Source organism: Polyodon spathula, chromosome 6 (assembly GCF_017654505.1).
Source record: "Polyodon spathula isolate WHYD16114869_AA chromosome 6, ASM1765450v1, whole genome shotgun sequence".
Taxonomy (NCBI): domain Eukaryota; kingdom Metazoa; phylum Chordata; class Actinopteri; order Acipenseriformes; family Polyodontidae; genus Polyodon; species Polyodon spathula.
In genome coordinates this window covers 40,734,345-40,759,574 of record NC_054539.1, presented here as the reverse complement: position 1 = coordinate 40,759,574, position 25,230 = coordinate 40,734,345, and the positions used below count along the sequence as shown (strand labels likewise).

The 25,230-nt window shown below is 38.6% G+C and overlaps 1 protein-coding gene across 3 annotated transcripts in view; it reads left to right on the top strand.

Moving 5' to 3' along the window:
* The window catches only part of arfgef3 (ARFGEF family member 3), a 105,112-nt gene that overhangs the window by 65,351 nt on the left and 14,531 nt on the right, over window positions 1-25,230 (top strand). For 2 of the 3 annotated variants that reach the window (XM_041252848.1, XM_041252846.1), the window contains exons 16-30: window positions 4,221-4,328; window positions 4,782-4,997; window positions 7,166-7,276; window positions 8,016-8,166; window positions 8,858-9,151; window positions 9,580-9,713; window positions 10,316-10,461; window positions 11,878-12,057; window positions 13,100-13,241; window positions 15,683-15,805; window positions 17,745-17,848; window positions 18,451-18,595; window positions 19,970-20,098; window positions 21,474-21,650; window positions 24,921-25,035. In XM_041252848.1, the coding sequence (XP_041108782.1) occupies window positions 4,221-4,328; window positions 4,782-4,997; window positions 7,166-7,276; window positions 8,016-8,166; window positions 8,858-9,151; window positions 9,580-9,713; window positions 10,316-10,461; window positions 11,878-12,057; window positions 13,100-13,241; window positions 15,683-15,805; window positions 17,745-17,848; window positions 18,451-18,595; window positions 19,970-20,098; window positions 21,474-21,650; window positions 24,921-25,035 (2,275 nt within the window). The remainder of the gene's footprint in view (window positions 1-4,220; window positions 4,329-4,781; window positions 4,998-7,165; window positions 7,277-8,015; window positions 8,167-8,857; window positions 9,152-9,579; window positions 9,714-10,315; window positions 10,462-11,877; window positions 12,058-13,099; window positions 13,242-15,682; window positions 15,806-17,744; window positions 17,849-18,450; window positions 18,596-19,969; window positions 20,099-21,473; window positions 21,651-24,920; window positions 25,036-25,230) is intronic. The other variant, XM_041252847.1, reaches the window with a different exon arrangement.

Below are 25,230 nucleotides of genomic sequence, written 5' to 3'. Positions count from 1 at the left end.
GACCTCCTATTCATGAGATACAGGTCATCAAAGCTTGAGATGATTTGGACACCCACCCTGCCTTTACATGGTCATAACTTCCTCCATAATTCACAGAAAGGTAGTTTTGGTGTTGTTTTAAGCTATCAAATAGGACTGTCTATTCAGTATATCAAAATTGATATCTTGTGAAATACAAGATAAAGTTGTGTGAATCTGTGACCTTTGACCTCACCCAGGTCAAGTTGCATAACCTTGGATTTTTGTCATTGCTTCACAGATTGTAGCCTAGACCCTTATCTACGTTTCATGTTGTGTCTGCAGTTGGTCAAGGCACAGCACAGAGTTGAATGCAGAGTGTCAGGTGAATCTTCTAAGTGAAGCGATTACACACCTAATACAATTAAACAAAAATATTTAAATGTAATCGCGTATACTCACCTGATAAATTGAAGCTGCTGCAGTGAACTGGTGCAGATGTAACAGATTAATGTTAATTAATTCACCAATTTGGCCTGTTAACACATATGACTAAAGTGTAGCACAGGTGAATTAAGTACAGATCAATACTGAAAAATGCCTTTTATAAAAGGGAAAAAACAAGAAAACCCAACCATAACTCAACTAAGGTGTGTCCTTAAACCTGGTACTCTTCCAAAGAACATGTATATATTACAGCTAAAATTCTTACACGCTATTTGATTTGAAGACAATTTGTTGCATAAATGGCAAGTACCTCCAATGACTTTCTTGGTGTTAAAGGCATCAAAGCATGCTGTGACCCATTTGCAAAGCATTGTGGAGTGTGCCACACTAAAGGTCACGCCTTAACAAAGAAGCAGATCAAGGACCACAAGACGATGAACTTTGTGTATGGCCAGAAGTTATGTTACCCTTGTATGAAGTTGCTAGACCATCATCCTCCTGACCAAGACCAAACATTATCTTCAACAAAAAGTGACCCCAAGGAGTTTAGTTCCAGAGAATCCAGCCCTCATGCCGTTCAAGACAAACATCTTGAAAGCAACACAAATTTCAAAGCTGAAAAGGAACATGAGATTTCACAAATAAACAAGGCCTTGGAGGCAATACAAGACTCTACACTGAAGAGAAGGACATTGCCACAAAAGATATATGCAGCTCAGAAGATAAAGATGATCAGGAAAGCAATGAAGAGAAAGCTACGAAAGGTTTTCCCACGGACAGAAGTGGAAGACCGTGAAACAATCAGGGAGCAGGCTCAGGGATATCAAGAGATGATGAACCAGCTGAAGGAAAAATGTAATTCAAATATCACTTGAAGTCAGCAAGTTCATATTTTGACTGCTGTCCTGATGTCTTGGTCTATACAGAGGACTGCTGCAGTTTGGTGCAACCTTTTTCTTCAAATGACAGCATCTTAACATTAAAATTGGCTTCTCCAAATTTGCAGAGCTGAAACCAAAGGAGTGTGTATTAGCAGACGGTAGTGGTACACATGCTGTGTATGTGTCTTCACAACACACCAGAATATAAAGCTGATGTTCATGTGTTCTAATCTTCCACAACTGACTGCCAGTACAGAAGTGCCTTTGAATCACTATCGGCATTGCTTATCTTATCTCATGTGTTCCCCACCTAAACCCGATCGCCACTTAGGAAAGTGTGAAAATTGTCCATCACTTGAAGATTTCAAGAGTCATCTACACATACTTTCAAGATAGCCTAGTGGATGCAGTGGAATATCGGACTACAACTGACAGATCCACCCTTCAGACAATCAATGAACCTGTTTATCAGTTCATAGAAACTTTCATAAGCCATCTCCAACGTCTTTTTCAAACATCATCATTTCACCTATTTTTGGTGACTTTGCAGAAAACTTCACTTACATGTAAGGTGAAGCACAATGACACCATTGGAACAACTCTTAGGCAACCATGCATTCTTTTGTTTGCTGTTAGTGAGACAAAGACAGGAATTCTCAGCACATTTCATATGTTGCAATATCAGAATGCATGACTCATGACATAATCGCTGTTTATCTCTTTCAAAAGCATCTTTTGAGGTTCATGGAGAACAGATTTGGGAGGCGCCCGAGAATGAGCTATTACTTCTCTGACGGGTGTGTCGGGCAATATAAGAACTGTAAAAATGTCCTCAACATTTGCCAGCACTTGGAAGATTTTGGCGTGGAAGCAGAGTGGAACTTCTTTGTAACATCTCACAGCAAAGGACCCTGTGATGGTGTAGGAGGAACCGTTAAACGAATGGCAGCAAAAGCCAGTTTGCAGCGTCCATGCCATGACCAGATCCAGACTCCACAACAATTATACAGGCTTACAAAAGACAACATTCCTGCTCTTGAAGTAGAATACATAGCAAAATGGCAAGTTGAGCAAGATTTTCTGGAGCAAAGATTCCTCAAGGTAAGAACTGTGCCTAGCACATGGATCTCCACTTCTTTCAACCAGTTTCCAAAGCAAAATTCCTTGTACGAGAGTTCTCCCAGTCAAGAATACAAAGAGAAGAATCAATCACAGTCAAAGAGGATGTCCTACCAAGTGAAAGGATATGTTACTGTTCAGTTTGACAGTCACTGGTGGCTCGGGCTGGGGGTGTCTGCTGATCAGAAGAAACGGGATGCTGAAATTAACTTCCTGCACCCGAATGGACCAGCACCATCATTCTGTTTCCCACGCCGTCCAGATCAATTTATTGTAAACATGGGGGATTTGCTGACATGAGTGGAGCCAATAACTGCAACAGGAAGGACATACACCCTGAGAGACAAGGAGATGGCCAAAGCATCAAAAGCCTTAACAGAGTAGCTACGAAGGAAAAAGGCAACTTAAGCAGAGGTGAGTGGTAAATTGTGGTGCATGCAGAAATATAAGGACAGAGACCTGAAAATGAAATGTCTACATTTCCACCACTTCTAACAGTACGTTTTCTTTTCTAAGCTCAGTGATTTATTGGATTTGAACAGTGGTAATTACAGCTCCTGACAGAAGTACCACTGGTGGGGACAAAATTAAACGCGCACAATACAGTGTTGATTTATATTTAACTCACTTATATGTGTTTGTTTAGCCAATTGTGTAAATAGGGCACCTTTGGTTAATTCATTAATATATTAATAGCTGTTATAGCTGCACCAGTTTACTGCAGCTTCAGTTTAATAGGAGAGGAGAGTATATGCAATTGTAAATAAATATTTTTGTTTAATTGCATTAAGCGTGTAATCGCTTCACATGGAAGACAGGGCTCTACGTGTAGATTTTAAACTACTGGCCCCTTGGGCCAGTGAGCTAGTGTTTTTACTGGCCCAGATGCAATTTTATCTGGTCCAATATATTTATATATTTTTTCATGATGGTTTTTATTTTCAGTATGTTTCTAACTGTGTTTGGAAATCAAAGAGAGCCCACGTCTCAAAAGAAAGTGGCTAAACGAAGCCTTTCAATATATGTTACTTCAGCCATTTAACATGTATATAGCAAGTGCTAAAAGAAGTACAGTAATCCAAACTTGGGTAACATTGAAATTAGAAAGGCAATTTAACGTTTTGATGAATTTAAAAACATACTAAATGTTAAGCACAACAACGCAGTGACTATAAGAAAAGGCAAGAACTTGGAGTTGGAAAGTAGTTATTATTTTTAACTCTGGACTGTAGTTCAATGTAAAACATCTACTGTTGACTTTCTGTGAATGGATGGAGTAACGGCAACATTTGCACTGACCATTAAAAGTACAACCAGGTATCCTTGTTTTGGTTTATTTACAGGTTATTGAATAAACAAAGTAACTTGACTTTGATTCATCAGATGTCAGTATTTGATGGCTAGTTGTAATTAGTAATGTTGGAATGTATTTTCTATTGTTTTGGTCAGGTTACAATATTTACACTAAGATTGTTATAAATATTATTTGTTAGAATTAAACAGATGTAGAATATTTAGGTTGCTATATGATAGGTGGTCATTTTTATCACAAATCAAAGGAGGTCAAAGTTTTTGGCGATTTGATTTCATATGGAATGACTGTTTAGTGAAAATTAGGTACTTGGGTGTTTGCCTCCAAAATGCATGGAGCATTCTGTAAGATCTTAGGTAAACTATGAGAGGACTATTGAAGCTGATATATAATTTGAGGTGAGAAATGTTTGTTACATTTTTGGTTAGTACTCATCTAGAGTTAAATTGGCTCCAGTAAGATTATTTGGTTCTGTTTTACTACTGTATTGTATTTCTCTGTAGATATTGATGGCCTAGGCAGCAGTGCTATTGGAGGGCAGCTGATCCACAAGGCCTCAATGCAGTCTCCTCTTTCTCATGACAAAAGTGCAGATGATTCCGTGGTAGCAGGTAAGTGTCTTCATTTCAAATAAAGACACTTTATAATTCTGTAATACAGTGCTTTATTTAAGGACAGTATTATGGTCGACTAAGCACACTTAAACCTAAGTGGTTAGGTTTGTTCTGTTTTATTTTTGTAAAATGTGTATTATATTGAATCATAATAAAAATATGGCATAAATCATCCTGTTAATTGTAATGGTAGATCCGATTTCACAGCCATGATTTATCTATTTTGACATGTTGTCCATATTTGTATTGCTGTAAGAATTTTTTTTTTATATATGCATTCACAATAAGTACATCATTGGCCTGGGAAGTTGTATGTCTAGTTAAAAAGAAGCAACATTTATAAATATGTTAGTAAGCTATTCTTAACGGTTAATAAAGTGGTGAAAATGAATATTTACCCTGGATGACATTCCTCACTTATCTTACCCGGGCCCTGGCTTGTTCCTGTAGGTATGCTCTTTGCCCGCTACATCCTGATTGGTTGCTGGAAGAACCTGATTGACACCCTTTCGACTCCGCTGACGGGCAGGATGGCTGGGAGCTCCAAGGGCCTGGTGTTTATCCTGGGAGCAGAGGGGGTGAAGGAACAAAACCAGAAGGAGAGGGACACCATCTGCCTGAGCCTGGATGGGTTGAGGAAAGCAGCGGGGTTGAGTTGCGCTTTAGGTAGGAAGATGTGGGTGAAGGGGTGCTAGGCCTGGTAGAACTACAGTATGTGTAGGAAAATGCACCAGTAGTGATGCAAAATTTGTGAGAAACAAATTAGATAGACTTCAGAATTTTGTAATTGTTTCTCACACGTTTTTTGTTTTTTGTAACTTGTTAAACCGTTGAAGGTATTTGTTTTTGTATTTTTATTGTATTGTTTTACCTCTGAATTTGAAAGTTTTATGTTTTGTGAACTCATAACTTAAGAGCATTGATTTAAAACAGGTTAAAGTGGTGGACATCCTTAGTTATGTGTGCTGAGCTGTGTACTTTTGTTTTTAGTTTGTTATCATAGTGATTTGATTTTACTAGGGTTTTTTTTTTTTTTCCCCACAGGGTTAATATCATTGGACTGGTGTTTTTATAAAAAAAAAAAAAAAAACTGTGCTTGGTTTTAAGCTAAAAATGGCAGTTAATTATGTGTGGTTCATAATATTGATAGCAATTCAATCTCAGAATACTAACCTATGGTGCACCATGGGTGAAGAACTCTGCCGTGCTTCACTAACTTCACCCATAAATGCTCATACAGTACTTAATCCTGGAAATAATATAGCAATGAAATACAATTAGGGATGAAATAACTTTGTTGCAAGTACTGTCCATACTTCCAAAAATCCATTGTTTTGCAACTCACTGCTACAGCACTTCCCAAACCAACAGGTGGGGCTGCTGCACACCATGCCATTAAAACATGCATGTAGACACTGCAGAACAGGGAAATGAAGGACATTGTTAAATGTGTTATACAGCTCATTCCTTGCTCGGTTTCACTACATCAATCAATTAGCAAAATATTTCCCTGGGGAGCCAGTACAATACATACACAAAATACAATAGCTTGCTCTAACCAGGAACCTGTGTCAAACTTTTTGAACTAATGCATTCCAATGTAATTGTAGCATTCAAACACAGTAATCTCATAATGAACAGAAGATTCACACATAATTGGTAGCCAGTGGATACAACTGTCAAGTTTGGAGCTCAGTATTGAGGCACGGGTCACTGCCATTATTCCCACACTTGGTCAGAGCTGGTGATGGGCAAATAAATGTACAGTATTACAATTTATTATCCGTAGAAACCAGTATCAACTCAATATGCCTCTCTGAGAATGGAACGTCACGACATCTGGGCTGAAGTTTAAGAGCTACAATATGTTGCTGCAAGATCAGGTGTGCTCTGTCCACTAGAGCAGGATTTTCAAACAGGGGTACTTCTAAGGGTCATGTGAAGCAGATGTCTGGCAAGTCTGCCTATGGAGAGCTCTGCTCAGAGTGCTTTGTGTTGGTCATTAACTTTGCAGGTCTCAGCTCGTCATATAATTGAATACTAATCCATGACGCACAATCTCTCTGCATTTTTTAGAAGTGTAACTGCTCCAGTAAACATAAATAATAAACAATATTCACACTTTGATGGGTTTTGTGGTATTTATTAGGCACGTCTGTATTTTAGCAACAGCAATAGCGGCTGGTTGAATTTGTTTTCAGTATTTTGGGAGTACTTTACAAATGTGTGCATTTCTTACTTGCAAAAGAAAAACAAAGGGACGACAAAAAGTTATACCGAGTCCCTTTGGATCATTTTTTATGTTAGCTTTAATCATTGTTTATAGTTTTATCTTGAGGTTAATGTTTTTGATGTTGTAAACATCTTAAATGACACACCTTTTTTATAATAACTTTCTCGAAATAGGAATTGAATTTGTGTATTTCCAAAGAGATTCCCAAGTACTGTTTTTTAATTCTCTGCATCCAAAGACTTGTAATAAAAAGTTTTAAGAATTGCTGTTTTGGTATTCTGTTGGAAACCTGCAGTTTGTCAATCGCAGACTGTTGTGACATGAATTGTATATTAAATAAATGGGGTGGGGGAATAAATAAATGTGTTAATCAGATTATATATTGTTATTATTGCAACTGTAGTACCAATCAGTAGGGCAAAAATTGTAAAGCTGTACTTGAGCTTAAGCCTCCATGCAGAAGGGGTACAGTTTTTTAAAAAGTTTGAAAATCACTGCAAGGTTGTGTCATGTCTAGCAGACCTCCACACCCTCCAGATCTTACCAAACCACTGTGGATAGAATAATCCCAATGATATTTACATCCATGTGCTTTCTGCAGGTGTTGCTGCTAACTGCGCCTCAGCTCTGGCCCAGATGGCTGCTGCGTCCTGCGTACAAGAAGATAAAGATGACAAAGAAGCCCCTGAGTTTAGTGACACCATATCACAAGGTAAAGGAATGTTGGAACCTCATGTGCAGCAGTTCACTTACTCTTAATGCTGTCCCCTACTTGTAACCTCTAGAATTACCTGATTTTAAGGATTGCATCCTGTTATATGGTTGTTAAGATGTAGCTTGAGGGCCTTTAAGTACCTAGTTGCTTAATGTTTTGATATTTGGTTGGTAATCAAATGTCTCCCTCAGTATACACAATAGCTGCTGGTAGTTGTAAGGTAATTTTAGTTTCACTTGCCTGGGATGCATATATCTGCCCCGGTTGTCACACTTTCTTGTTTACATATATCTAGAGAACCACTTAGTGGCATCAGACTGTGATGAGAATTGCTAAGGGCATTCTGTAGAACACGTTTTAGGGGGATTTCTGCCTGACTGTTGGTACACATGTCATACTTCCATTTTTACATGGACAAATTGTAGATGCATGTCAGAGTAATCTACTTTTTTATGATGTTGAATTAATTAGTTTTAAATAAACTCCTCTGGCAGGGGACATGACTGTCTAGACAAAGATGTTGTCTAGAAAGAAAATAGTTTCAGTTAAAAAGAGCTAATAGTGTTGGTGGAAATGAAACAAGAACAGGAGCTATGCCCCAGTCCAAGTCATGTGTAAATGAAAATAATTCCTCTTGAAAAGTAATTCCTCTTGAAAAGAGATTGCTGTAAAAACTACCACAGGATCCAGCAACAGGGAGTACAACATTCTCGTTTCTCCCACTTGTTCTGTGCAGTGAAACAAAAGGTAGAGCAAAAGTTGGAACAGATGGCAAGGCCCCAGGGAGTTCGGCTGCACACGGCTCATGTGCTCTGCATGGACGCCATTCTGAACGTGGGCCTGGAGATGGGTAGCCACAACCACGACTGCTGGCCACATGTTTTCAGGTGCCCTTTGCTGGAGCTTTTTCAGAATTACGGCTGTGTGTTTGTTAAGGATGACCATTTGTTATCATTACTGGTCATTTTCTCTGATACTTTAAAAGATACGTCACCTTTTAGGATATTTCTGGTCTCAAAATGTAAAAAACCTTAGCCGCATAAAACAAGCGTGACAGATCACATGACCAGACTCTTTGAGTTCCACTTTGCTATCTAGGAACCCTTTTAAAAAACTAAAACCACTTTTTAAATGATTTATTTTACTACACATGTATATACAATTGATGTACAGTAAGTCATTGTGGGTTACTTTTTCATGATACTGATAGGTCATCTTAGACATATCTTTAAATACAGCTGGTACACCAAAGTGTAACGGTTAATGGTTACAGTGGACACATTGGTGCTTTAAAACAATTCACCACGATATGATGAATCAAACAGAAAATTAGATAGAGGGTGACTAAGGAACAAGAACCATAGGTAGTTTAATATAACTGATGTTTCTTACCAAGTTGCTCTTTAACTTGTTCATTTATTGTTTTGTAACATAAACAGCTGTTTTTTTTTGTCTTTTTGGAGAGAAGGGCTACATGAATTTCCCCCATTTGAGGTTGACATGAATACACATTTAACAGGCGCGTGTTTCGTTACTTTTCATTTCCTGCTTGACCTACACTTGTCTTCTGTTCCCCAGGGTGTGTGAGTACGTCAGCACTCTAGAGCACAGTCACTTCAGCGATGGCTCCTCCCAACCAGCCGTCACAATTACCCAAGCTCAGCAGGGGGTGGAAATAGCCCTGGAGCTCAGGCAAGAAAACAGTCTGGAGCAGGACCTTACCCTCAGCCACCCAGTCATCCAGCCTCTGTCCATCCAAGAGCTGCTGAAGGAGACTAGCAAGGGCAAAGTGTTTGATTTCCGGGGAGGAAGCCTGCTGAGTGGGAGTAGTGCTGCCAAGGCAGTTTGCACGCTCTCCACCCAGGCCGACAGGTACAGAGATTCGGGGAGGGAGAGGGGCTAGGCTAACTGCTAGGGCACTGTTATCTCAAGCTCAGGACTCATCTAGTGGTGACTATAACTTACCATATTCCTTCGAATTTTTAAACCAATTTGGAACCTCACTACTTACTCTTTAAGGATGAGATACATACAGTAAGTCATTAAAATACAAAACTTAATCAGCTGTGCTCATGTACCGACCAGTGAGCATGTTATATATTGTTCATTTTAAATGATCTTGCCCAAGCCTCTGGATTTTTTTTCAACCACATGGGGGTGTTTACGGAGTGTTTTAAGCTAAAATCTCATAAAATCTCTAAACTTCTGCAGCTTTTATTTTAAACTCCTTTCACGAATATGAATGGTTTGACCCTGACTCGTGCTGCTCCATGACCTTTTTCCTCTTTTTTCTCCTTTAGGTTATTTGAAGATGCTGCTAACAAACTGAACCTGTCTGCCTTGGTAGGATTTCTCCATCAGCTGAGAAAAGCATCCCAGGCTCAGCTCTTTAATTCCGTGACAGAAATGGGTGCCTACTCCTTGGCTATGCCGGGTATTATTGCAATGAAATACCTCTCCTCCCTTAGTGATTTGCAGCTAACAATGCTGGAGCTCTAACCCGTTGTGCACTGCCATTCAGATGTCCAGTTTGGAAAGAAACACATGTTGTAGTAAACTTGTATTTGTAATGTGTGATACAACAATTAGTTAAAGAAAGCCATGATTTCAGATAGTGTTTCACTTGCTTGGTAATTTCACCTGGAGGGGGACACTCTCCAGACCTTTCAATGGCTTCTTTCCAGTCATTTAACCAACCAGTTGACTGACATGCTTTTAGCCTCAAACATGCTTTGAGCCAGAAGACAAGGCTTAGGTTAAATGGCCCGGGAAGTGCAAACAGACAACCTTAAAATAAGGTATAGGAACCTTTAACCTGTATAATTCCACTGCTAATTCCAAGATACTGAGCTTACAGATGTATACGGATTCAGTGAGGAAACTTTTTGCTCCCCTGCCACCCATAGATATATACCTGTGCATAAGTCCTTTTCCAGTGTAAAATACTACAAAGAGATATTTATTCCCTGCACGTCATTTTATTTAGGACTTAAACATACATTTATTTATTTATTTATTTGTTTTATTTATTTCCAGGCGAAGCCAAGTCAACTCAGGACCACGCCAGTGCGCTACACCTCTTCCGCCTGGGGGACGTGATGTTGTGTATTGTTAGGAGCAAGTCACGCCCACTGCTGCACATGATGAGGGCCTGGAGTGTGGTGGCTCCTCACCTGGTGGAGGTAACAGATCAGGGCACATTGGTGGTCCAGCAGCTAGCCTGTTGTAATTTTATGCCAGTTGTTTTTATGCCACAGAAGCTCAGAGTGAACAAACTGAAAACACAATTTATGTATGTATGTGGTGCAGCTTCTATAGCAGTGATCAATACTCAATTAGACTTATCCACCGGCTCCTTTTGGAATTCCTTGACAGCACGTGGGCCATTTGTACACGAGTGCTATTTGAAAACCTTGAATACAAACTTAATAGGATGTAGAGAACTGTAAAACGAATGTTATTAATATGTAAAATAATACTAATACTATTTTATTAATTTAACAAAGTTAAATAAAATCCAGTACTTACCAGTTTCTAATGGCATCATTGTATCTCTGGCAAGCTTTGTGAAGGATGGTTTGTAAGAAGTTAATATGAGGCGCATGCACTGAAAAACCTGATTAACACAGTTATCATTGTTAATACAGACTGCTAGATTCTGGCTATTCTGAAACTGATCGGTGTAATGAGCCCAGAAATCACACAGTCCTACTTCCCTAAGTTTTGTCTTCAAGAAAACCAGCCTCAAAGAGCAGCACAGCTAGCTGCACCCACTGCCAGAGGTGATGTTCGGAACTGGCGCAGAGACAGAAGCCACAGGCCAAGCCACAGTCTAAGTAGCAGCCCTAGGAATTTGCTGCCACAGGCCCAGGGCCTCTTCTCAGGGAGCCATCTAGACTACTGCTGTTCAGACTGGCTATTTGCTGCAGTTCAAGAACAGTCCCCCCCACCGTCCCTTTCAGGGAGTAACAACAACATCAGTAATGGACCCGGAAGATGCCGCGGTGGTGTCTCAGGAGGTAGCAGTTCTGCTGCAAAAACATGCTATTTGCATGCTAGACCCCCTCCAGTGGGAGGAAGGGTTCTACTCCAGGTACTTTCTAGTGCCCAAGCGGGATGGTGGCCTCAGATTGATCCTCGACCTCAGACAGTTTGGATTAAATGGACGATTTTCGCTGTCCGCTTTACAATGCTTACTCTAGTCATTTTCCCCACCAAATTTAGAAGAAGTGGGTAGTGTTTTAGCTTGAACTTCGAATACAGCCAATGCTGAACAATACGCAAGCATAACATCCAATAGGAAACACACTGTAGCCTTCCACTAAAATCAAGGTAGGCAGTGCGTGATTGTGTCATTTTTGCATGTTTAGACAAGACATGAATTTAATATGCCTAATTTGAGTAATTCAATGTTAAAAGATGAACTGACGGGCCACTAGGGTGGTCTTCATGGTCCACATTTGTCCTGCAGGCTGCCTTTTCAGTGTCACGGTTCTATAGTAATAACATTGCCTTTAGAGGAAAATGGAGGTCTGTCTTGGAGTAACCTTTTTGGTGGGAAGCAGTTGTTCATTGTTTTTTCTTTTTCTTGCCTCAAGGCCGCTTGCCACAAGGAGAGACACGTTTCCCAAAAGGCTGTTTCTTTTATACATGACGTCCTCACAGAGGTCCTGTGTACCTGGAGCGAGCTGCCTCATTTCCATTTCAACGAGGCCCTGTTCCGCCCCTTTGAGCACATCATGCAGCTGGAGCTGTGCGACGAGGATGTCCAGGATCAGGTACATTCTGCACTTCCACATGAGGGGCAACTGCCAACACTAGACCCCAAAAGATTCTAAAGCCTAGCACTCTTCTTATAAGGGTTTCGAAACTGTTCATTGTTTATTACACCTTGCTAGGGAAACTATCTCCCTGGTGCAGTGGACATGTTAAGAAGATCAGAAGTAAATAGTTATTTGAGATACAATGGGCCCTATTTACAAAACTTTGTAGCCAACAAAATTAATTCCATAAATGATACCTGTGTTGCACTTCAGTTAGCTACATACTGTACAACAGGTCTCAAGTGTGCAGTTTTGAAAGAAGTACGTGTTATAGCAAATTTGTGTGTGTGTGTGTGTGTTTATTTTCAAACTGTGGTACTACTTCAGGTCTTCTCAAAGCATGTTACTGGTTGAAAGCATATCAGTCAGTAGGGAAAGTAGCTGGTTGGTTTGAGACAGGAACAAGCCATTGAAGGAGTGGAGACAATAACACTAACTTGAAAGTATGGTTTGCAAACATAGATTTTACTACAATATATCATGTTTAAAAAAAAACCAAACAAACAAAAAAAAAAAAAAAAAAAAACTAGACATTTTGAGACCTCTATAACAATTGGAAGTGTTATTAGAAGTATCGGGACAATTGGTGGAATTGCCAGCCTTACTTAGTGTCATTTTTACATGTTGTTTATATTTTCTGTGATACTACCCTTATAAAAGTTTACCACAGTGTTTTAACACTTTATCCCTGCTTTCCCATGGTTACACTGTGCATTTACCATAGTTTTCCCTGATTTGCCATGTTTATAATGTGCTTTACCTTACCTCGCTGTTCTTTACAATGCTTATCTACGTTTACCATGCGTTCACTCCATTATGCTTAATTACACTTTGCTATGCTTGTATCATGGAAAATGTTTATAAGGGCAATAGCAAAGCTCTAATTTTGTATTCCTAGACATGGCAGAGGATGTACAAACTAACATACTTGTTTTAAAGGCTAAATGGCTGCAGTGTATTAAAGCATATTGCAGCAGTTATGTTCTTTGCCCATCAGGTGGTCACCTCCATTGGCGAGCTGGTGGAAGTGTGCTCCCCACAGATAAAGTCTGGCTGGAGGCCTCTCTTCAGTGCACTGAGGACAGTGCATGGTAATAAGACCGATGTCAAAGACTACCTGGTTGGCGAATATTCCATGGGTAATAAACTCAAAACAAGTATACTGTAGAAAATCAGTCCAGAATCCATTTGTGGTGTATTCTTTTGCCTCTGTTATAGGCAGCTATCATCATCATCTGTGCTCATATCTGATTTATTTCATTTTGGCCCGTTCCAACCCTTGTATCTTGTTTTGTGTTCCCTGAAAAACGGACAATATCGACAATACATATCTGAAAGGACTGTGTTTTAAAATAAGTAGGCTTCCATTTAGATGTACTGCATTGTTTTTTTGGTACAGTAGTATGTTTTTAACAGAAGTAGTATTTTAATTCAGAACGATATGATTCTGAAAATGTCACTTGTCAAAACTAAAGAGACAAGTTAACTGTAATACAGTACATACTTTTAAATCTGGTACGTATTGTAGCAGTATGTAAAATTTCCCATTAACAACCCAACAGCAAAATGAAATTGAAATGTTACCCATGCACAGAACTGCATAAAACTTAAAAGGCAATGCAATTTAACAAAACCAAGTTTCCAGAATTAAAACAGTATCCAAAGTCAGTATTCAAAATTGCAGAATATAGTGCTCGATAAGGCCCTAATGTCACAGTTCACTTGCAAATGAAAATTCACAAAAACAACAAAAGATCACAGATTAAAAAAAAAAAAAACATCACAGTATCTAAAACTGTTTAATGATTAACTGTTACATTACCTAGCTTGTCTCGTTCGCTTTGTTTTGGCTGCATTTTTGTCAGGTGAGACTGGAGGAAATGCTGTGTAACTGCACAATATGAGAGAGACTGATTTGGCATTAGAGAATTATTTATTTATTTATTTATTTAACTATAAACACGATTGTGACGGATATTCAGATAAATTGTAATATTGCTTTGTATCAGAAAACTGGTGACGCAGTCAGAAATCACATGTGACGGGTAAGTGCATTAATTTGTTACATTAAATTTGTTATATATATATATATATATATATATATATAATATATAGATATATATATATTCTATATATATATATATATACTATATCTCACGAACCATTTTGCATATATATAATATATATATATTATATATAGGAATATATTTATATATTACGTAAAAAATACAAGGGTGGTAAAACGCGACTACACATGTCTGGGTAAGAGAGAGCCGAGTGCTGACTGTACAGTATATTACAATCGCAGGATTAAGTATTGTTGAAGCTGTCATAAAAGTTTCCTGGTTAAAGGTGGTGTTCTTGGGGCACTTTCCCATAAAATGATTGTTGGGTTGATGAGTACTATTAGCTAACTGTTCCCTGTGGAAGTGTATTCTAACAAGAACAGATCACTTTGGTTCCATCTTATAAATAACTCAATTCAGAGACGTTTCACATATCTTTAAAATGTGATTGCTTATGGGCCGTCATTGAAATCAAAAGTAACAGAAAACAGACAGGAACCGGACACATACAAGTTGCTTGAGTGGTCTGCTCGAAAGTAAAACCCTGCTTTACTTATGTTCACAAATAGACTTCATACCATTCTCAGTTTGTGTTCCATATTTATATGTTATCATTTTTTAACGGTATCCCAATCGGTGCTGTGTTTTGATCTTACTTTTCTATATACTAATTAAGAAACAATGTGTGGAAGCAACCACGTAACTAACATTATTTCATACCTGATATGATGAACTCCACACACAGAGTGAACGCTTAGTCTCCATCTCGCTTGGATCAGGAGAAAAGCCGATCTCTTTCCCAGAGATCCTTTATATAGTTCTTTTTTGGCGCCAAGTAATGTCCCTCCTCTATAAAGCCTTGTCCTTGTGGTTTTTTTAACAAAAACATTTTTATTTAATTTAGTAATCGGCAATTGAGTTTACCCCATTTTTCTTCCAATTTGACACGTCCAATTGTATTAGGCTCAGCTCACTGCTACCACCCCTGCGCTGACTCGGGAGCGGCGAAGACAAACACACGCTGCCCCCCGAAGCATGTGCCGTCATCCGACCACTTCTTTTCACTCTGCAGGCCCGCCATGCAGCCAACCCAGAGCTACAGCATCGGAGGACAGTGCAGCTCTGGGTGGCTTACAGGCAAGCCCGCAGGTGCCCGGCCAGTCTACAGGGGTCACTGGTGCGCGGTGAGCCGAAGACACCTGGCCAACCTAAGCCCTTAGTTTTTGATTATTCAATAACTATTTGGGAAAACAAAATTTGATTTATTTGAGCATATATATTTAAATATTTCAACTATTTTAAATAGTTGCTGTTTACAAATAAAATGTAAAATACAAATATATTTGTCCCAGGTCTGGATGAACCCACACTGTAGATTGGGTTAGATTATTGAATATATTCCATCAGAATGATTTTGGTTGAATTTTAGTTACCCTTCCACAACCATAAATGGGATGTCTTGTTACAGAACTGGTCATTAAAACCCTTGTTTTTCTTTTCATTTTGCTTTCCAGGAAAATGTCAAGCTCCTGTGTTTGATGTCTTTGAAGCGTTTATCAGTACCGACAACATTCAAGTTTTTGCCAATGCTGCCACTGATTACATTATGTGCCTTATGAAGTTTGTCAAGGGACTAGGTAAGCTGTTTGGTTGATTTTTCAGGAGGCCCTGAAAATGAGCCCATGATGTCAAGGGCTGTTCCTAGTTACACTTTTTTGAAAATAGGATAGAAATAAAACAGTATAGGCAACGTGAACATCATGTATGGAGAGAAGAGCTTTCAAATTAGTACCCTGTCAGTTGGGTGTAGGGCCACCATGAGCAAGCAGGGCAGCACCGATTTCACATAAGCCTGCAAGATTTCAATTCTTTTGGGAGGATATATAATCACTGTTCCTCTAAATTCTTCAGGGAAATAGGGGGTGGAAATGTGTAGCAAAGTCTGTTCTCCAGACTCTGGCCTATAGAGTGATTGCTCTTGCTGTTTGAGCAGTACTGCACATGGAAAAGACGTAGCAGCTGTCAGGGTTTTTGTTTTACACTGCTGTATAACCTTTCATGACTGAAACTGACTTGCAGCTTTTTTGTACAGTCATTCAGAAGTCACTAGAAAAATAGGATGAGCACATGTATAAATGGATAAACACAGAATTTACTATGGTTCTGTGTTTGTCCTTTAATAAAAGTGCTCATCTAATTTGTCTAGTGACTTAAGAATCACCCTGTTTATTACATAATACATGTTAGAGATGTCATTTGAGTTCCTTTCAGCAATGAGGACACCCCATGTTGGAGCATTTCAAATTTATTGTTCAAATCCAGTATGAACTGTACTGTCATTGCAAAACAGAGCTGTAATATTGTTGGCTTGAAGCAATTCACCAGAATGGAATACAAGAAATTGCTCAGCGACTTTTGTCTGATTTCAGGTTTTTTTCAGGAGCTTGAACAATTTCCAACTTTTTGTAGCAAGAGAAACAGTGGTGCGTTTCGCCGTTTGTTTTCATGTCATTTTGTAGGGATGAGGTGCCCTTGTGGAAATCAGAATACAAAACGAGGCAGTGATATGCACAGAATATTTCTGAGAAATTTCAGTCAGGTTTCAGGCCTAATCATAGCACCGAGGCAGCACTGATTCGAGTGGTAAATGATATGTTGTTGACCTCTGACATGGGCTCGCCTTCAGTACTTGTTCTAGTGGATCTTTTGTCGCTTCTGCATTCTTTTATTTATTTCTTTATTTATTTTGTATGTGTTTTATTGCTGATTTATATATACATATATATATATATTTATAATTTCTATGTGTGTGTTATTACTGATTATATATATTTGTATGTGTTTTTTATCATGTAAAGCGCTTTGTGGTGACCCCCTGTTAAAAGTGCTATACAAAAATTAAGATTGATTGATTGGTGGTTCTGGAAAGATTGAATAAACCAATTGGTGTCCTTCAGGACACTCGTGCGATGACAGAAGTCACATTTGAAAAGATTGAATAAACCATTTGAATTTAAGTTTGATGATTAGTTATCAGGTTACAGAACAGTACTGTATACATTGTGAACGAATCGCTACTGGTACTTTACAATGGAAAAAATCAATGTCACCACAAGGGTGTTCTATTAGGAAGTGTTCCTGTACATGGAGACTGCTGTACAATACACAAGGCCATTTCAGCCAGTCAGAGAACAAATAGCCATTGATTAGCTTCAAATTATGTGCCATGGTTCAGTTTGATCAGCACATCTCGGCTTTGTTAATAATGAGCGGGCCCAGCCACCACTGCATGGCATCAATGAAATAATTGAGCAGCATCAACTGGTTACTGATTGCACTTGGGGAGCCAAAACACTCGCCTTCAGTTTATGTTCACTAATGCTGGCGTGTATAAATATTCTCTCGATTAGCTACCAGTTGCTGCTACTTGATTTAATCCATATATATATTCATAAAACAGTTTTTGGCTTTTCTGGACTACAGCTTATTGAATACCTAACGTTATTTAAGATATTGCATGGTTTAAAGTTTTGTATAAAGTATAATACTACAATTTGCTTCCACCCCCCCTCCCAGGAGAAGTGGACTGTAAAGAGATTGGAGACTGCGTTCATGGCTCCGGGTACAGTTCTACAGATTTGTGCCTTCCTGCTCTAGACTACTTAAGGAGGTGTTCACAGGTAGGTGTGAAGGAACCAATAATAATCATACCTGTCCTGTAAACTGTCATCTTGAAATCGTTACATTCAATATAGTAAATAAATGCGTGGAGCTCATTTATGTAGGGTAATGCCTGCATGGTTCCCGTTTGACAACCTTGTAAAAATAACTTATAGTTTTTCAAAGCTGAAGGTTACAAAAGTTGTCCTGAGTGGGAATGCCAGGATGACAGTATTTAAAGAATACTTTCACACATGTGTGTTCAAGTTGTTTCTCTGTTGTTTCTGCGTAGATCACTACTTGTCATGATTTCTTACTACGACAGGAAAAAAAAAAAATTCTGAGTAGAGAATTCTACTTGACACATGTAAAAGGATATCAAACGGGGAAGAAATGAAATCTAATAAAATATAGAAGATATAAAGTACAGTGTTCCATTAGTCTGGTGTTACCTCAAGTGCATCATTTCAGAAAATATAATGTCTCTCACTAGCTGGGCTTTATTTTCTTGTTGGTTTTTTTACAGCAACTCTGCTCCTCCTGCCCATGTTTCTCATCACTTAATTCACATCCTACCTGTATCTATTGTAAAAGACTTAACTGTTAAAATTCTCTCTTGTAGTTGCTTGCCAAAATCTACAAAATGCCTTCCAAGCCTATTTTCCTCAGTGCGCGATTGGCCAGCTTGCCTATGAAAGTGCAGGAGAGATCCACCAGCAGTGAAGACGGAGTTGAGTCCATTCTGGCAGAGTTTGATGATGACACTGGTAGGTGATCACAGATTGACAGGACAGCAATAATACTAATATATATATTCTATATATCGATATATATATATATATATATATATATATATATATATATATATATATATATATATATATATATATATATATTTAGTATTGATTTAATCCATATATATATACTGGTGCTGCAACCTTTTTCTGCCAATCACATTACATTTTTTCATATTTTATTACTACCTAAAGTTAACGAAGTTATTAAACAACTACAAAATGACAAACCATACAGTATATGTCATAACAACAAACTAAAACTGTTACCATATAAAATGGTGAATTATCTTTTCATAGTTATAGAAAATATTTTTGGGAAGTAACAGATATTTTTCAAAACATGGTACATATTTGAATTACTATAATTAGGGCTTCTGACTGATTTTCAGTTTTAACCGATTAAAACACCCCAGATACAAAAATAATGAAATCGGTTCATAGCAAATAAACACCGAAAAACACTTGAAAAACTGTGGAAATGGTTAATCAATTCTTGTTGATTTTACCCTTTTACCATTAAAAATAAAACCTACTATAAAAATAATAATAAATACATTTCCCAGTGCTGCTGGGCAATGTTCCATCTTCTTGACTTGCATCTTTCATTGATTCATTCTAAATACTTTAAACCTGCCCCATCTACTGAGTGACAGCACATTCCTACATTTCTATTGGAGACTCCGCTTGTGAGATTTAAAACAAGATTACAATCAGGATGGAGGCTTGTTAGCAGGATTTAAAGCTGTGTTACAGTTAAGATACGGAGGATTTAAAATAGAATTGTGGTGAAATATACAAAAATGCCTCCACACAAAAATCCCAGAAGGTGCCCGTGACCATAGGGATTTCGTTGTGGAAGACAGCAAAGGAAAGATCGTACAACTTAAGTGTGCAAGTAGTGTTGAGTTACTACTATACATAGTTTGACAGATGAAAAAAAAAAACCCTCAAGCATTTTGAAAAGTAACCAAAAACACTTAATTTCATATAGTATATCAAAAACTAAAGCTCCGAAAAAAACATTTTACATAAAACTAGCTAAAATAGCTACAAAAAAATAAGCACCGAAAAATACAATTAATAAAACCCAAAAAACAGAAGCCCTAATTATAATAGAGTTACATTAAAAGTTCCTTGCCTCAGAAAACATATGAAATTGACAACACTCAGTTGAAGTTATGTGATTTGGATTACATATCAACTGTGTTAAACCTGTTTTATTCATTTTGTTGTGAAGAACTTGAAAATACATGCATCCATTGAATCGTCTACATAGTTTATCAGATTAAAAAAGCTCAATTATAGTGTTTCAGGTGGCTCGATTTTTGTGATTTGTTTTTCCAGGACTGATCCAAGTCTGGATCCTGTTACTGGAGCAGCTCACAGCTGCTGTCTCCAACTGCCCACGCCAGCACCAACCCCCAACGCTGGACTTGCTCTTTGAGCTGCTGAGAGAAGTCACCAAAACACCAGGTACATTCCTGCCCTCAGCTTCTATTGTTCAACTCCTCATTCTGTATTGTTAGTGGACGTGCATATTGGTTAATACTATATAGCAGAGAGGCAGCAAACAACAACTCAGCTGCTGCCATTTTATTTGAAAAAGTGGTCTTGCTAACAATGCACAAATAATATTTAAATTAATTTATTGTGAGGGGGTTCCGCTTGGAGTGCAGGTTGCGCCCTATAGCCTGGATGTTGGTGGTTCGAGTCCAGACTATTCCACTGCTGACCGTGGACGTGAGTTCCCAGGGGGCGGTGCATAATTGGCTGAGCGTCGCTGGGGGGGAGGGCTTGGGTCGGCCAGGGTGTCCTTGGCTCACCGCGCACCAGCGACCCTTGTAGACTGTCCGGGCGCCTGTGGGCTTGCCTGTAAGCTGCCCAGAGCTGCGTTGTCCTCCGATGCTGTATCTCTGCTTTGGTTGCATGGCGGGCCTGCAGATTGAAAAGAAGCGGTCGGCTGAAGGCACACGCTTCGGAGGACAGTGTTTTTTCATCTTCGCCGCTCCCAAGTCGGCGCAAGGGCCTAAAAATACAATTGGACATTTCAAATATGGAAAAAAAACCGGTAAAATCAGATGGCAACTACTACATTTTTTTTTTTTTTTTTAAATGTATGTTGCAGCGCTCTTTATTAACATATTTTTTCTTTGTACATAGGACAAAATATGCACTTTGGGAATTGTCGTAATGAAAATACAAATTGCTATATCTTTGTGCTACGAATGGCCTATCTTTAGTACATCTACCGCTGTTTTGTTTGTTATTGTTTGCTTGGATGTGGTCTGGCAGGGGCGATTTGTTAGCAGTTCGGCAGCAGATTAATTACAAACAGAGTTGCTGTCGACCACGTAAATATTAAAAACCCTGTACAGAAAATAACCATCTCCAGATTAGTATCAGTGTATATGCTGAAACGTATTTAAATACAATTTTAAACAGTTCAGTCAAATGCCAGGCTGCTGTGTCCCTCATCTGTTTTATCACTGTTGAATCAGCCTTTCCCATTCAGATTTTCTACTGGACTAATAAACAGGGAATTGCATTCTGTGGTCAGCAGGGGATTAAAATCCCCTGTCTTACGTCTGTGGTAATTTAAGGTCGAATGCCATTTGACTATCCTTTTTAAATGTTTCTATTTGTATTTTTTTTAATTATTGACACAAGCCGACCTTATCGTCAGGGCAGTCCAAATTTCCTACTATCCTGGTGCAAGGGATCTAAATCCATATAATTCTCCTGGAACATAATTTATCACAGCTCTCATATTTGCATATGAAAGATTATTTTTCAGTGTAAAGTTTGAAATAAGCCGCTTCCCTTCTGTTTGTTTTGTTTTTCCCTTTAGGGCCTGGGTTTGCCATATTTTCTGTCATCCAGCTTCTCCTTCCTGTGATGTCACTGTGGCTCCAGCGTAGCCATGGCGACCACTCGTACTGGGATGTAGCCGCATCTAATTTCAAACATGCTATTGGCTTGTCCTGTGAGCTTGTGGTGGAACATATTCACAGCTTCATCCATTCAGGTAAAACAATTAAAACATGTAGGGAAACCTGTGCCTAGCTGTTTATTATATATTTATATTATAATGATTTAATTATTTAGCATATAGGTTTAGTAATTCAAAGATTGTTATTCAGGACAGTTGTTATGGCAAAGCTGCTGATGACCAAAAGATTTTCAATGCGATGGTTCTGTTCTCGGACCGTGGGTTAGATTACTAAAGCGATTACGTCTCAATTGAGAGACTTTTTCAGTTAAAGTGCACCCAATAAAGATAACAAACCAGAAAAAAAAAAAAAATATATATATATATATATATATATACAGTACCAGTCAAAAGTTTGAGTTCACCTGCTTGAAACCAGGTTTTTCATGATTATCTATGCTTTTAACTGTATAAACTTGTCTATAAACACTTAATATTTCATTATATGATACGTGTACTTATATAAGCTGATAATCATAAGTGAATTGCATTAAAAAATTATAATGAAAATGTAAGTCTGGTCAATTTCAATGAAATGGTCACCCAAAGCAAGGGGATTTCAGTCTGAAGCCCAAGTTAGTTAAAAGTCTGAAATGTGTATAACACGGTATTCGAACACTGGCCTAAGTATAAAAGTGTCTTTGTTAGATGTTCTCTGAGTTAACTAGCATGTTACCTATTTAACCTTTTGTCACCAATTATTGTTAAGGGGTGAGGGTCTATGATTACTATAACTATAGGTAGCATAGGCACAAGTTTGTCATTCCTGAATGTAAGGGAGCAGAAAATGGCAAGATACGCTCAGTTAAGCAAAGAAAAAAGTCTGTAATTATTTTAAGAAATGAAGGTCAATCTTTAAGACAAATCTCAAAAACTTTGCTAGTGTCTGTAACTGCTGTGGCCAAGACCATCAAACGATTTGAAGAAACTGGCACTCATGAGGACCGAACACGGTCAGGCAGGCCAAGGGTGACCTCAGAATCAGAACAAGTTCATTCAAGTCACAAGTCTGCGAAACTGGTGATTAACTGCCCCTGAAATACAAACTCAGCTAAATGCTACTAGAATTACAGATATTTCAACATCAACTGTTCAGAGGAGATTGTGTGAAGCTGGCCTAACTGGAAGAATTGCTGCAAAGAAACCATTCTTAAGAGGGCAGAATAAGAGGAAGAGACTTGCCTGGGCCAAAAAAACACAGAAACTGGACGTTTGAGGATTGGATGTCGGTCTTCTGGACCTATGAGTCAAAATTTGAAATATTTGGGTCCAACCGCCGAGTATTTGTAAGATGCAGAGAGGGTGAGCGCATGAGTTCTGCATGTGTGGTTCCCACTGTCAAGCATGGAGGAGGCAGTGTCATGGTCTGGGGTTGCTTTGCTGGTGACAGAGTTGGTGATCTTTAGCAAGTCCATGGCAAGCTCAACCAGCATGGCTATCATAGCATACTTCAGAGGCATGCCATTCCATCAGGATTACGGCTAGTTGGGCAGTCCTTCATTCTTCAGCAAGATAATGACCCAAATCACACCTCAAAGTTGTGCAAGAACTATCTGGCGAAGAAGGAAAGTGAAGGACAACTCAATCTAATGAGGACCTGGACCGTGGGTCAGAGGTCTGAGATTTAATTATCTTTGAACATACCCTTCTTTGACCTGTCTTTCCCAAGTTTTGTTTCGATGTGTTGAACGGCATGTAGAGACCACTTAACACGTCGTTCTCGACCCTTCCTTTACAGTCCACTAAAGACGACTTTGACAATTGGCTTACGGGCACAAACATACTCCACACGCCGGACCCGGATGGGCTGGAGTCTCAATCCCATAGAACTTGTATGGGACGAACTGGACAGAAGGGTCAAAACAAAGCTACCCACAAGTGCCCTACATCTCTGGGAATTGCTGCAGAAGAGCTGGGAAGACATGTCAGGTGATTTCCTGCTGAAACTTGTTAACCGAATGCCTCGTGTTTGTGAGGTGTGTTTTCATTTTGAAGTATTTACAGAAACGTATACGACATAAAACGTTGTCAATTATGAAAAAAACCTAGTTTCCAGCAAGTGTATTCAAACTTTTGACTGGTACTGTGTGTGTGTGTGGTGTGTGTGTGTGTGTGTGTCTATATATATATATATATATATATATATATATATATATATATATATAAATAATGTAGTGGTGTGTGTGTTTTTTTGGTAGTCTGAAGTTGTTTCTTATTCTTTTAAAATGTTACCCAGTGTTAACACAAGGGCTATATCGGTAAGAGACATGAGTAGAATGGTAATGATACAGTGGCTTGCAAAAGTATTGACCCCCCATTATTAAAAAATGGAAAGAATATGGCACCAAAACAAACCTGGCAAGAGAGGACCGGCCACCAAAACTTGGCATTTTTCCTATTTTGTTGCCTTATAACCTGGAATTAAAATTGATTTTTATTTGGATTTCATGTAATGGACGTACACAAAATAGTCAAAATTGGTGAAGTGAAATGAAAAAATTAACTTGTTTTAAAAAATTCAAAAAAATAAATAACGGAAAAGTGGTGCGTGCATATGTATTCACCCCCTTTGCTATTAAGCCTCTAAATAAAATCTGGTGTAACCAGTTACCTCCAGAAGTCACATAATTAGTTAAATAAAGTCCACCTGTGTGCAATCTAAGTGTCACGTGATCAGTCACAAGATCTCAGTATATATACACCTGTTCTGAAAGGCCCCAGAGTCTGCAACACCACTAAGCAAGGGGCACCACCAAGCAAGCGGCACCATGAAGACCAAGGAGCTCTCCAAACAGGTCAGGGACAAAGTTGTGGAGAAGTACAGATCAGGGTTGAAAAAAGTTTTGCCTTGAAGAATGGGCAAAAATCCCAGTGGCTAGATGTGCCAAGCTTATAGATACATACCCCAAGAGACTTGCAGCTGTAATTGCTGCAAAAGGTGGCTCTACAAAGTATTGACTTTGGGAGGTGTGAATACTTCTGCACGCTCAAGTTTTCTGTTTTTTTGTCTTATTTCTTGTTTGTTTCACAATAAAAAATATTTTGCATCTTCAGAGTGGTAGGCATGTTGTGTAAATCAAATGATACAAAACCCCAAAAAATCTGTTTTAATTCCAGGTTGTAAGGCAACAAAATAGGAAAAATGCCAAGGGGGGGTCAATACTTTCGCAAGCCACTGTATGGGATTACCATATGTCATATCAAATCTATTGTTTTGCTGATTATGCTCATATCTATTATAACATGGCTATTATAGTATCCCAATGTTCATAGTGGCTAAAGAAATATATTTTTCCTTTTGGGCAGATATTGGTTATGAAAACATGATTAATTTGATGCTGAAGGATCTTTTCAAGCTTCTGGTTGCTTGTGTGGCGGAGCCTACTGAAACCATCTCCAGAGTGGGCTGCTCCTGCATTAGGTGAGGGTTACCTGCAGATAAGTCAAACTCAGTATGTGACTCACAGGAGATTAGTTCTCAAAAACTACATTTCACAGCAGCCTTTGAAACTCTCTTCCAAAAGCTGTGCCCCCTATGAACATGGACCAGCAGAAAACAGTTCCTTATACGAAGCTGTAGATTTAGAATTTTTTTAGCTATATAATATTACAATAG